This window comes from Topomyia yanbarensis, chromosome 2 (assembly GCF_030247195.1).
Source record: "Topomyia yanbarensis strain Yona2022 chromosome 2, ASM3024719v1, whole genome shotgun sequence".
NCBI lineage: Eukaryota > Metazoa > Arthropoda > Insecta > Diptera > Culicidae > Topomyia > Topomyia yanbarensis.
This window is the reverse complement of record NC_080671.1, coordinates 168,626,984-168,641,275: the sequence shown is the minus strand read 5'-3', so window position 1 is coordinate 168,641,275 and position 14,292 is coordinate 168,626,984. Positions and strand designations below refer to the sequence as shown.

At 38.0% G+C, this 14,292-nt stretch overlaps 1 protein-coding gene across 6 annotated transcripts in view; it reads right to left on the bottom strand.

Annotated features, from left to right (window-relative positions):
- LOC131682068 (nucleolar protein 4-like) overlaps positions 1-14,292 on the bottom strand; it is a 51,392-nt gene that overhangs the window by 9,319 nt on the left and 27,781 nt on the right. For 2 of the 6 annotated variants that reach the window (XM_058963252.1, XM_058963254.1), the window contains exons 3-6: positions 3,530-3,604; positions 2,997-3,463; positions 2,778-2,930; positions 2,541-2,686 (exon numbers count right to left, since the gene is read on the bottom strand). In XM_058963252.1, coding sequence (XP_058819235.1) covers positions 2,541-2,686; positions 2,778-2,930; positions 2,997-3,463; positions 3,530-3,604 — 841 coding nt within the window. The remainder of the gene's footprint in view (positions 1-2,540; positions 2,687-2,777; positions 2,931-2,996; positions 3,464-3,529; positions 3,605-14,292) is intronic. The other 4 variants (XM_058963256.1, XM_058963255.1, XM_058963253.1 and 1 more) reach the window with 4 other exon arrangements.

Here is a 14,292-nt window from a genome sequence, read left to right as displayed (position 1 = left end):
CCATACATGGTGTCGTCTATGTCAGGACGGCCGAAAACTCGAAATCGCAATTGCGTTACTGCTGGACAGTTTCATATCAGATGATATGAGGTTCCGTAGTCAGACCATGGGAGACCATCTCAAAAATTGGAAGAGGTATAAGGATAAATTACTATATATTGCAATATTGGATTCCAAATTGAACTGGTCAGCTCACATTGAGTTCAGAGTCAAGAAAGCGTGCATGGCCTTCGGACAATGCAGACGAACTTTTGGAAAGACCTGGGGTCTCAAACCTAAATGGATTTACACGACAATTGTACGTCCAATACTGTCATACGGGTGTCTTGTGTGGTGGCAGAAGGGAGAGGTGGTGATGGTCCAGTCGAAGCTAAACCATCTGCAAAGAATGGCGCTCATGGCGTTGACCGGTGCTTTCACTACTACTCCAACTGCTGCCCTTGAGGCCCTGCTAAACATCAAGTCATTACACATACACCTTAAACAAGAAGCACTATCATGTGCTTACAGGCTGCAGGTTACTGGGCTCTGGAACAGTAACCATATTGATCTTTCTACCAGTCATACACGACTGTGGTCACAAATGGTTGCATGGGGTGAAAACATTCTTGCTCCCAGCGACATAACTCTCACATGTAGTTTTCCTTATAGGACATTCCAGGTGAAGTTTCCCTCCAGAGAGGAGTGGTTGTCTGGCTATTTGGAGAGACAACAACAAACGCAAGTGGCCTGTTACACTGACGGTTCTCTGATGGAGGGACGTGCTGGTGCTGGTGTCTACTGTCGCGAAATGAGATTGGAACAATCTCACTCGCTAGGTAGATACTGTACTGTATTCCAAGCTGAAATCTTCGCGATTATGTGCGGGGTACAATCGGTCCTCCAACAGGGATTGTCCGGTAAAGTAATAAATTTCTGCTCCGATAGCCAAGCTGCAATCAAAGCCCTTAGCTCAAACAACTCACGGTCCAAGCTAGTGATCGCGTGCCGAAACCAAATCGAAGAACTAAGCATTGTCAACACTATCTACCTTGTCTGGGTGCCCGGACACTCCGGTATAACTGGAAACGAATGGGCTGATGAATTGGCCAGGGCGGGTTCAGCGATTGACTTCGTTGGTCCTGAGCCCGCCCTGCCAATTTCGACAAGTTGGATAAGGGAAAAAATACGGTCCTGGGCTTCGTCCGAGCACCGCAATTATTGGAGTAATCTACAAACGTGTCGCCAAACAAAGGCATTTCTAGAACAACCGTGCCCAGTAACTTCGAGAAATCTCCTACACTTTTCGAAGCTCCACTGCGGCATGCTGACCAGGGCTTTAACCGGCCACTGCAAACTCAATTATCACATGGCAACTATTCAGCGCGCTGAGTCCTTTTCATGTGATCTTTGTGAATCCGACTACGGAACCTCATATCATCTGATATGCAACTGTCCAGCGGTAGCGCAATTGCGATTTCGAGTTTTCGGCCGTCCTTACATAGAAGATATCATGTTTGGACGACTGAAACTCAGAGACATGCAAAAGTTTCTTATCCAATGTGGTAAAGAGCTTTAGGCTTACTCGCAGGCGAGTTAAACTACTTGTGAGTTTAACTTACCTGCTGTTTGTTTTCTTTTAGATTTGTGCTGTTATTTTTCTCACCCTTCCAATTCTACTTCCTCCCTGCTCCTTGTCCTTTCCTTCCGCTCAGGTAATGATGAAAAGACACGGCAAGGCACAAATCCCCGACTACATACGGGGAACGTGCCATTTGAGCCAATATATTCTGATACCTGATACCTGAGTTTCAGTTGTCCATACATGGTGTCGTCTATGTCAGGACGGCCGAAAACTCGAAATCGCAATTGCGCTACTGCTGGACAGTTTCATATCAGATGATATGAGGTTCCGTAGTCAGACCATGGGAGACCATCTCAAAAATTGGAAGAGGTATAAGGATAAATTACTGATATGATTTAGAATTTCTAAATTGCTTTGCCTTGATACAGAACAAACGTGAACCTCAGCTCACATTTTAGTATAGAGTATTCATTCTTCTTTCCAAAAAACTCAAAATAATTCGAATCAGCCGTGTAGTTCTTGAGATATCGCCATTTGAATTTCGAAGGCACGAACAATTCTAATGAATTGAATTGAACAAAAATCCTCGACATCACTTGCTTCTACGACATGTGAAAAATTCAGTTTTCATCCGATTATGGTACAATTTTAAGATACTTTTATTTAAGCTAGAAGAAAAATAAAATAAATATTTACAAATGAATCACAAGACATTCATTTTATGGGGCTTTGTCACTCGTCGTGCCACTGTGTAACGGTTTAAAATGTGTAGGATGATAATAGAAACCTGGCAAAATTTGCTCATTACCCTATGTTTCAAAATAACCGAATCAAATCGTCCAACAATACGATATCCTCGAAATAAAAGAGCTCACCAATCCGTGAGCGTTGATCCAAATTTGGCATCAATATTTAGTCTAAGAATACAGTTTCACCCATAAAAAAATCGCGACATATCCAAAATAGAATTACTTACAATTTCATTTGGTTCATATCCGGTGTCGTGTTCTGAATAGGAGACATTTTAGGAACCGGTTCTGTTTTAACCGCTGGTACAGTATCAGTTTCGCACTTCAAATTCATGTTTTGGTACAGATTCGGAACATTTGGAGGCTCGGACGTCTAAAATTTAAAAAAAAATGTTATCATTTGTCTCGCAAACGGTACATAAATGTTCACAATCGCCTTCCGCGTTTGGAAGAGGATATTTTACCATAAAACTTACCGCCGTTGTCTGATTCACAGATTGACTAATGGGTTCCAAACCTATTCGCATCCGTTTGGCATTGAGACTTTCATTCTCACAGGCTAGAGCCAGAATCTGTTCCGCTTGTACGGAAGTAAGGTGAGCAGGCGTAGGTCGTGACTGGAAAGTGCAAATACTCATTGATAATTTGGCTGAATTAAGTTGTGAAATTTCCTTGTGATCAACCTCACTTACAGTGTTCTCCCATCCCTCACGTGTTTTTTTGTTCCGCCGGCACGATTTGAGATAGGTCCGTATACGTTTTCGGGCGCGTTCGGCGAACTCTGGGAACTGTCGTGTACAGGAATCAATGATGGCTTGGATTTTTTCTTTGGGTTGCTTGGAAATCGGAATGATTCGGTCCAGGTTCTCATCAACAAACAACCGTACGAACATGTTGAATGCCTTTAACCGTTCCGGATCGTTCACGGTTGCTTCGATACGATCCTCGGAATCATCTTCCGATAGCTCATCATCATCCTTCTGTTCGGACGAATTGGTCTCGTCCTGTTGCTCGATGGGGGATGGTTGCTGGCGTTCGGGAATCGGTAATTGGTTGAAGGATGTTTTGGCATTCATCGCCAGTGCGTTCTGATACTGCTGCCACAGGTTGGTCATCGTGGCCAGATCTGGACCTTCGGCACCGTTTTGAGCTATATGTGGAGGAAGAAACAGTTAATACGATTTGATTCGGTAAATTATATTGCAGATACACTAACATTTACCTGCTGCTGAGTTCTGATAGTTCCATGCCAGCAGCATTAGTTTGAATTTATCAGCGTCCTTGATCAAACCTGAAACAGTAGAGTGGACAAGCGTTGAGTGGTTTTAATAGTTTATGTTTAGCCGACATGTCTGTTAATTTCGTCTAATAGAAAGGTATACGGAATTCGTTCCAACTATAAAGATGTCAATTTCTCAGTGCGACGAAATGAGACTGTGTGTGCAGTTTAAGCATATAATTAAATTGTGTGACATATTTCGGACCATTCAAATCTAAATCGCACCAGATTTTTTTAAGATTAGCATTGTTGTACATATTCAATTTGGGGTTCCCGGTTCACTAGACTTGTTTGCTTGAAACGAAGCCGAAAAAAAATAAAATACCCAGTTTGTCTCAGACAGAGCCGTCATTATGAAATACTTGCCGAAAACCAAAATTTTGTAAAGTTATAAGTAGGTACTTATATGCGCGATGAATACATTCCTGCTGTTTGAATGCAAAGGAGTACTGATATTCGTAAATAGCTAGTAATTAATTTCGTACAGAAAATTTTCATAAAATATTCGAATTTTTCGTACATATAATCAATCGTTCCTACACACCTAGAAAAAATCGTGTAAATTTACGTCTCCTGACCCTGACATATACGAGCATCAGAACTTTAATTTTACATGACATTGACTTTCGTAAATCTTGTAGTTTTACTCCACATATGGCGTTTGTTCTGAATGGCAGTAAGTGTAATTTTATGTCATTGCGCATGTAAAGTATATGCTTCATGTAAAATTAGGCGGAACACAGTAATGTTCCGTCTTTCCGTGAATTATGGTTTGTTAATTTGTGTCATGTTTGCAATTACGTCAACGATAAAATTCATATTTTTTTGGTGTGTAGTTCTATTGAAGCACTTTTATTTTTTATTACGAGTTCTTCGTGTAAACCACGAAACAACATTCGTTGGCTTATTACGAAATGGCTTCATTAGGCAAACGAATTGTTCGCTGCTATATACGAAAGTCTTAATTATATTTACGAACAGCTCAATAGTGGTAGAATATGGAGTCATTGTTGCTATACGTCAGATAATTGTTAATCATCACGACGGTCTCGGTCTGACTATTTAGTAGCCGTATCCGTGTCCGTCGGTTTCAGGAAGATTTCCTGAACCTCTTTCATTTTCATTTGATTAAGAATCCGCAGCAGTACGGATTCAGTAGAGCTTTCGCGAACTGCTCGTTGGTTTTGTTTGAATAAGTTTGAGTTTTTCTCTTCAGGAGTAATGTCAAAATAATATGCTATTAAATACGAAAAATTCTCTTAGATGAACGAAATGAATTCGTGCGACTAACGAGATTGTTCGTGATATACACAAACGTTTATTAAAATAAACAAAACATTTCGTTTCATTCACGAAAAATAATGTCGTTTTCAACAACGACATTCGTGCAATGTACACTAAATAAGTAAAATTTACGAAAACTTTAATAACAATAGCAATAAAATCGATTCGAGCAATAAAACTCGTACGACCAACGAAATCGTTCATCATATACATAAACATTTATGGAAATAAACGAATCATTTCGTTTCATTCACGAAAAATAATGTCGTTATCAACGATAACATTCCTGCAATGTAAACTAAATAAGTGAGATTTACGAAAACTTTCGTTCATCAAAGGGCCATTTATTCGTACCACAATAAAATCGATTTGGCCACATCGATTGTTTTTAATTAAAAAATAAATCGATGTTGTCAAATATCAATCCCTAAAGATCGTGCGACCAACGAAAGCGTTCGCAAAATACACAAACGCTTATTAAAATGAACTAAACATTTCGTTTCATTCACGAAAAATAATGTCGGTATCAATGTTAACATTCGTGCAGTGTACATTAAATGTGTAAAATTTACGAAAGCTTTCGTTCAGCAAGCGGCTATTCTTGTTCATGAAATGAACGAAACGTACTATTTACAATGCACGAAAATACTTCGTTGCAGAAATCGACGAATGACTTCGTGCATTGCACGATCGATTTCATTATATTTACGAATTTATATTATCAGTGAGATGACAATATCCTAAAGTGAAATTTCCGCCCCACAACGTGTTTCGATGCTTATGCTTGAACAAGGAGTCTACTGTGCGATTTTCAGAGCACGTTTTGTGTATTCAAGTGTCGGATTAAAAGAGTTGCTACTTAGAAAATGCAACTCGAATGAGATAAAATTTGAGAACGGATTCTCCTCGATAAGAACAGTCTTTTAAAAATTCAGTTCGTTTCAGTTATATTTTTTTCAAAATAATCTAATGTAATCTGTTGAATGTTTGATACAAAACTTTTCAAGCCCTTCGACATAGATCCGATTTTGATGTCCTGCTCAGTCTTACGGATCAAACACTGATGAGTGTGCAAGTAACTCAGTGGATTTCTCTTGGCTGGGGAACTTTTGCGAGTGGCTTTCGTTGACAACTGCTTGCTTGATCACCATTTTTTATTTAATTCGTTTATTTGACAAGGCTCAAGGCGTTAGCTTCACGGATCCTCTGGTCTTTTATATATTTATATAAAAAAGATTAATAGTGAAAATATTTCCAATCCGGTACGCGCTACTTGCAATTGTACGCAGTGATATTTTTTTCGTTGCGAGTAAATTATTTGCTTCCTCGCTAACTATATCTTGGAGGTGATTCTCGTTGTGGTACACATCCGTGTCATCATAGTGGTTACTGCCTTCATGTGCATGATCATTAGGGTGTCCCAAAATGACATCATGTTAAAAAAGTCATCGGGCTCACTTCTTAAATGAAAGGTTAGGGTATTGGGACCACTTTCTTCTTCGGAGTGAGTTTGCTAAAACGCTTCCTACTGGTGGCGACTTTTGATTTTTTGAAAAATGGGCCGATTTTGGATAAAATTTCAAATTTATGCCTGTTGAAGTGGTCCTGAACTGTTTTAGATTTTTTTTCAGCATTTTTTATTTTTCTGGAGATCCAAACGGAGAAGTTTGGTTAGTTAGTTTGTACAAATTTGGAATTATAAGAGCGGCAGGGCCATTAAAACTTAGTAAAAAGTGAAATTTTTGGTGTTTTTCAGTATTTTTTCTTCAAAACTGGGTATCTACAAAATTTTAAAAGTACAGAAAACACTTTATATAGTTGAGCCGAATTCAGCCGCGTAATTTTGCTGAAGAAAGTGTATAGCTGTGGTTAATGGGGTATGAGTTATTTAAGTTTTTGTTAGATAACCTTTGACATTTTTAGCAATTTATCAAAAAGAATGCTGTTCCAAAGAGTAAATCAGTTCAAATGTGCTTTGACCACACATTGTTTTTCGAAAAATAGAAGGAAAATCATGAAAAATGACGTTTTCTGCACGTCTTTAGTATGTCAGGATGAGGTTTAATGAGCATCTGATGATTTTTTTTGTAACTTAAATTATAAAAATAATAACTTTGCCAATGACGCCAAGTCTCTAATTATTTTTTGAAGAGTTAATTCTCCATAATTACTTCTAGGAGCCATCTTCAACAAAACGATTGTGTCAGAAGATGCGCTGTATTCTGTTGTAAAACTTTTTCGAGGATATTTGCCCCAAATTTGACTATTTCGGAATTATGTGATCTAAACAGTAAATATCAGTTTTTCAACACTCACCTCACTCTTCTGCATTTTTCTCCAATTCAAAGTTCCTAACATGAAAATAAGACTTTATATACAAAATGTAAGTACGTTAATCAATTCAGCCTTCAAATATACGCCTTCAAATATACGCCATAACTTGCCATTAACTCGACATATTTGTTTAATTTTAGTGATGTTCAAACCCGCTAGGTGGCTATTAGTATAGGAAATATTAAAAAAAATCGTCAAATGCTCATAAAAACCGATTCTGATGTACTAGAGACAAGCGAAAAACGCCATTTTTCATCATTTTCCTTCTATTTTCCGAAAAATAATATGCGGACTAAGCCAACTTAAGTTGTTTTATTTTGTAGAACAGTGTTATTTTTTATGAATATCATAAAATGTCAAAAGGTTATTTAACAAAAACGTAAATAACTCATACCCCATTAGCCGTAGCTATACACTTTCTTCCGCAAAATTACGCCCCTGAGTTCGGCTCAACTATATAAAGTGTTTTCTGTACTTTTAAAATTTTGTAGATACCCAGTTTTGAAGAAAAAAAATTGAAAAACACCAAAAATTTCACTTTTTACTAAGTTTTAATGGCCCTGCCGCTCTTATAATTCCAAATTTGTACAAACTAACTAACCAAACTTCTCCGTTTGGATCTCCAGAAAAATAAAAAATGCTGAAAAAAATCTAAGACAGTTCAGGACCACTTCAACAGGCATAAATTTGAAATTTTATCCAAAATCGGCCCATTTTTCAAAAAATCAAAAGTCGCCACCAGTAGGAAGCGTTTTAGCAAACTCACTCCGAAGAAGAAAGTGGTCCCAATACCCTAACCTTTCATTTAAGAAGTGAGCCCGATGACTTTTTTAACATGATGTCATTTTGGGACACCCTAATGATCATGTGTTCTTCTCTGCGTCATTAGTATTAGCTTCCGCACTGATGGTATTGGCTGTTGAGTTTGTGGTACTTAATCCGGTTTTTGCAGTTGTCAAATTTTACAACCGTTTGTGGTCGAGGTAATGTTATTGGATACTGAGTGTAGATGAGCTTTTCTCAGCGATTTTTGGGCAGGGCTGTTCGTAATGTGCCGCCTGTTCACATAACTTACAGATATCAGTTGGCCCTTGATATGTACAAAGAGTTTGCTATGCAATGGTATTACCACTTTATGTTTTGTACTGCAGGGTATGATAGGAGGGAATGGGTTGGTCTACCCGCATTCTCACCACAAAAACACGATTTGGAATGTCTGGAAAGCAACTCCTTCATGCGTCCTCCGTAATGGAGTCTACTTCTCCGAAATACGACATTAATCCTTTTATCGCCACTTTGCAGGCAAGTAGCGCCAGATTATATAATTAGACTTCGATGTTTTTATTATATTAAATGGGTGATTTTAGTATTTTCACAAACAAGCTCGTAATTTAAGTTGTTCCACGAAATGAATCTAGACCTAGACCAATTTGTTGAACGTTATCAACACCAAGTGCTTGACATACTCGAACTGGATAAAGGCGACTTCCGAAAATCGAAGCTGCATTTTCACCTTCACCAAATGTTTCAGATCCCGAATACTCGGTCTCATGCGACAAGGCCAGAAGTCAATTACCATCGCTGGGTTTGGAATATAATGTTATTAGAAGAAAATGGTATGAATGTATTATAATATAAAGTTGTCACGGTAAAGATGGACACGTCTATCATTACCAGGACACATGTTAGTGAACTCGGGTGATTCGTAGTTATACTGCCTAAGCTCGACCCTCATTAACAGAAGACAAAGATTAAGCCCGTACGATATTAAGCCTGTTCTAATGACCCTGCCACTTCTAGTTTTCCGATCTGTTTACTTCACATCCTTGCTCTCACATGAGTACTATGGCTCTAATTTTCATAACTTTCCCTACCCAGTAATCTCTAGCTAATTGAATGTAGTTAAAATGTAAAAAAATATAAAAAAATATAATATAAAGATACAATCTGGGTTTTAGGGGCGGACATTGCGTAGTTGGTTAATCGGTTGCCTAGTACGCAGCTCACTTGGGTACGACTCCGAACCAACGCCCATAGTGTTACAGATTTTTCTTGAAAAGCTTCTTCTAACCCGAAAAAAGAGGCGACTCTAAAATTAAAACCTCTATGATTGCAACAGAAAAAAAATCTGGGCTTTGCGATTTTAATCCTCTCAAATGGAAATCGAGCTTTTGGTTAAATACGAGCCATCAACGTTTGCACAATCTGTCGGTCAATATGATCGGCTGTGTTTTCTTTGGCTATTGAATATCGCATCCATTTGGCTATTGAATATCGCATCCATCGCATCGCATTTCACGTTTCTTAGATTTAGCTTCGATTAAATAAATTACGATTGGGCGAATTTTTCGGGAAGTATGAGGTTCATTCCTTTTTCAACTACGTCTACGCCGCGATACCACAAAATCTATATTTGTTGGGATCAAGATTTTTTGAATATGTCATGCCATTTATTGAAAATCAGGTTTAGAATACAACTTCAAATAAATGACCACCCCCATTCGATACACAAAAAGCAGCTCTTTTGCGGGCATTTTGCATAACATTCGACAGCATTTCGGGTTTACTCGCAGCTATTTCAGCTCATAAATTAGCTTTGAGTTCGTCAAGGTTTTCAAGTTTGCTAGAATAACTTTACTTTTCAAGTAACCCCACAGAAAAGTCTGGTACCGTTAAATCCGGAAAATGCCATTCCAATTCAACATTTTTTGAGACAACGCGTCCCACAGTGGCGTAACTATATCAAATCCATGGCCAAAATTATTTCACATGTTTTTAAGCATTTTTATACGATAACAAGTGATGAAAAATGGTTTGTCTTGGTTTTATACAATTTATGACCAAAATATGAAAATATTAAACCTCCTTGCAGTGTGATGCAAAGCCGAAAATAAACGAATTCCACAAGCATTATTATTTTTCAATGTAAACGTGTTTTTAGAGTAATCAGTTTGAAAAAACCTCGCATTGAGATTTAGTCTGTTTCAACTGTTTTCATAAATTAAAACATTTTGTTTCAAGTTAATATGTTTATTTTGCTTGTCTGGTTTTCTTATAGAAAAAAAAGTCAAGTTTTTGTAAATTCGGTAATAGAAATCTATTCAAGTGATTATCTTATTCAATCTGAATTATTCACGTTAACACTTGCAATCCGGAGACAAGCAACTGGAATGAGAAGATTGCATAATTTGTTTGATGCTTCGCTTATGTTTCTAAGGCAACTTGTGTACGTTACGTTTCATATAGTAAGGTTAGTGGAAGTTATATTTCACACTTTTCTATTTGGCTATCGTGGTCATAATAGCTCAATTTGGTTCATGGGCGCAATCTAACAAAAAATAATATGGGGGACTCAATCAAATCATTCATGTCATATAAGCTTGAGCTTGAGCTTGTGCTACCACCCCTGGCCGCTACTCCGTTATTGATCTGGATTAGCTGAAGTTGCACAGGGAATCAGTAGATAATTATGCTTGGAACTAGCGAAACATCTTTCAATGTGCAACTCCTGGTGATCCCAAATTGTTTATTGATCAATACCGGCGCCCGCTAAGCCCAAACGTAGATCACGAGAGGAAAGGTGAAGGAATGGTTAGTCCGATACTTTCTTTTGCTAGAGGCCGTATATCCTACTGCGCACTCCACAAGTATCAAGAGATGAGGATATTTGTTAGTAAGTATAGAAGTTGGATACTACTTCTTTACCGACACTGGAGAGGTGGCCTCACTTCTCGACTAGATATCGATCCATCAACTCATGGACCGGGGACCAACCGACTTTATTTCCCTTCCGAAGGAAGACGTCACCACGGATCTTTTCACCTCAGAAAAATGTCAATGACTTTGGCTGGAATTGAACCCGGGCCAACTGGAATGAGTGGCGGTCACGCTAACCACTCGACCACCGGCGCCATCTCAAATTTTTCTTTTCATATGCGATCTTTTAAATAGCCCCAACACTTTTTTAATTGTATTCTCTTAAATTTGAGCAAAAAACACGACATTTTCAAACAGCTGTAAAAAACGAATGGGATTAATTGGGAATGTTTTCTTCGTGGAACAGTGAGAGGACACTCCAAATAATCTTCTCCTTTCACAGGGGACATTGCCCGACAAGGTACTTTTTTACTAACGAATATGTGGAAAATTGAAAAAAGTTAGCACTTTTATAAAACCTACCCAAAAATGACAAAGAAAAGCTAAAATTGACCCCAATTGATTGTAGTTGTTGGAGATTGCTGTGAAAAGCACGATTTTGATTTATATATTGACTTTGGGTAATTATATTTTGAGCAATCTAAAAAATTGAGGGATAATGGCTTTCAAGCTAATAAAATGTATAAAAAATCACTAATTTCAAATAATTGCATACAAAAACTATCAAAGGTAAACGCTTTTCTTTTTAGGCAAAACGTTAGAGTATGTTTCGAAGAACAATTTAAGCTGAAAATATGGACAAATAAACAATAACAATATTTTTTTCTATTTTGGCCATGATTTGAAGTTAGTTACGCCTCTGTGCGTCCTGGGAATTTGTTCTGCCAGAACTTGATTGTAGCGGATGCGGTGTGGCAAGCTTCTCCGTCTTGTTGAAAATAGAAGTTCTTCAGACTTTTTTTCTGCATTTGCGGACAGATAAAGGCCCGACGATTGTTTTGGAGCACACTCCGGCCAAAACAGTTACTTTCTTGTCGTGTAGTGGTGTTTGATGTATAACGTGTGGTTATGTGTCCCCCAAATTCGACAATTTTGTTTATTTACTCCGTCGGAAAGGATGAAGTGAGCATCGTCCGTCATTAATTTTGTCCCACGCAGTTTTCACCATTGAACGATCGTTTTCAATGTAAAGCGATACGATTTCAGCGTGTTTTTTGGTGTAAATCGACACTAAAATGGCTAAAATGGCACCAAATGCTGTTTCAGAATAGTGTTTATTTGTCAAAATCGCCTGGAAAATGGCGAAGTTGTTCAATGTTGAAATAGGATACATCCAGATGGCGCACTCTGTATTCGAGCTAACTTATAACCTATCCAGCGAGGCTTTGTTGTTATTATCCGAAAAACAGTAGAGTGTGTTTGGTAGAGCAGCTTTATTTAAAAAAAACTGTTTTAATCCACCTAGTTGTGCAATTGTGCCTTTCTCATTTATCCAAACTATTATTTAATAGCTGGTTCGTACAATATAACATTATGGAAATGTCTTTCATTCTTATTACACTTGGTAAGTATATATAAAAGCACCTTTTTGCATTCATCGCGGTATCATCCACAACCCGTAACTCCGGAGCCGGAAGTCGGATGAAGATGGAATTTAATATCAGTTTCCTTTCATTTGAGACTAAGTTGATCAAATTGGTCCAGCCATTTTCGAGAAACCAATATAACCGTTATTCTGAATTTGGATGCTTCCGGATCCGTCGATGGTGGCCAGTGTGGCCAAAGAGACTTTGAATGACTGTTGGAGACCTAGATCTACAAATTCAACAGTTGTGTTTACATTTTGGAAAAAATTTCACCTTTTTACATTCATCGCAGAATTCGTTTGAATCGGGATTTGCTGCGTGATCGTACGTATCACCCTGTAATTCAGGAACCAGAACTCGGATCCACACAAAATTCAACAGCAGCTGATGGACCTTTCATTTAAAATCAAGTTTGTCAAAATCGGTTCAAAAAATTCCGAGAAACCGATGTGGACAAATCAACAAATTTTGTTTTGTAACCATACTCGGCGGCGACGCAATACTCAACTGCATATTTTGTCTTCCATTTGAGACTTGGTTTGAGAAAATCGGCTCAGTCATCACCGATGAACCGATGTGACTTTAATTGTGGAATATGCCCGGAATTCCGGACTTCCGAAATCGTCGATAGTGGACAATATATTCAAAGAATGTTTGATTGGCAATCAGTGATCTAGATCTGCGATTAAAAGTAATTTGGTGACCATTTCAATAGTTTTTAGCCTCTAAGGTATTACGATTGTACCGATTTATATGGGAAATTCCAGTGTATCCTTACTAACACCCCTGTAACTCCGGAAGCAAGAGTCAGAACCGAATGAAATTCAGCAGCAGTCAATTGCATTACTGTATCTTTCATTTGAAATCAAGTTTGTAAAAATCGGTAGAGAATTCAGTGTGGAATGGGTGTGATACTAGCTTAGGAACTTGGCGGGTTCCCCGGGGGCGTCATAAACCGTCATAGGTGGCAAATGTGGTCAAAGCTGCTTTGATTGATCATTAGTGATCCAGACACGCAAACTAGAGTAATGTTACATCAATTTTAATATGTTTTACATCATTTGAACATCATGGTGGTACCAGTTTATATGGGAATTTGCTGTGTGACCGCTTTCTTCAACCCATAACTCCGGAACCGGAAGTCGGATCAACTAAGAATTCAATAATAGCTTATAGGAGCGTTATACCTTTCAGATGAAACTAAGTTTGCGAAAATCGGTTCAGCCATCTCTGAGAAAATTGTGTGAGTTTAAATCACACACACACACACACACATACATACATACACACAGACATTTGCCGATCTCGACGAACTGAATCGAATGGTGTATGACACTCGGCCTTCCGGGCCTCGGGTAAAAAGTCGATTTTTACAGTGATTGCATAGCCTTTCTTTATATGAGAAAGGCAAAAAGGTGCGAAATCGGCAGTCCCAAAAAATCGATTTTTACAAAAAAAAATTTTTTCGAGATAACATAAAATCTCGACGTTTCATGCATTTTAAAGATGTTTGGCATCAAAAATACGAATTCGATTTCTGAAATTTCATGGGTCCCCCCTTTGAAAAAAAAATTTGAGTTCCGGCTTATATGGGAATTTCATATGTGACCGGACGATTTAGTCTATATTTCCGGCCCCTTATAAGCGATCCGTACGAAATTTTATAAACATCTGTGGGGATATTATAGCTATCATTTCGTCGCTGTTGTGCTATCTTATGACAAGCGCCATTTAGCACATTTCGAGAAAAACGATTTTTAAAGTTTGAGATTGAATATCTTGAAACTTATAAATGGTAAAAACAATTCAAAGAAGACAATTAATGCTTCAATCTATTCT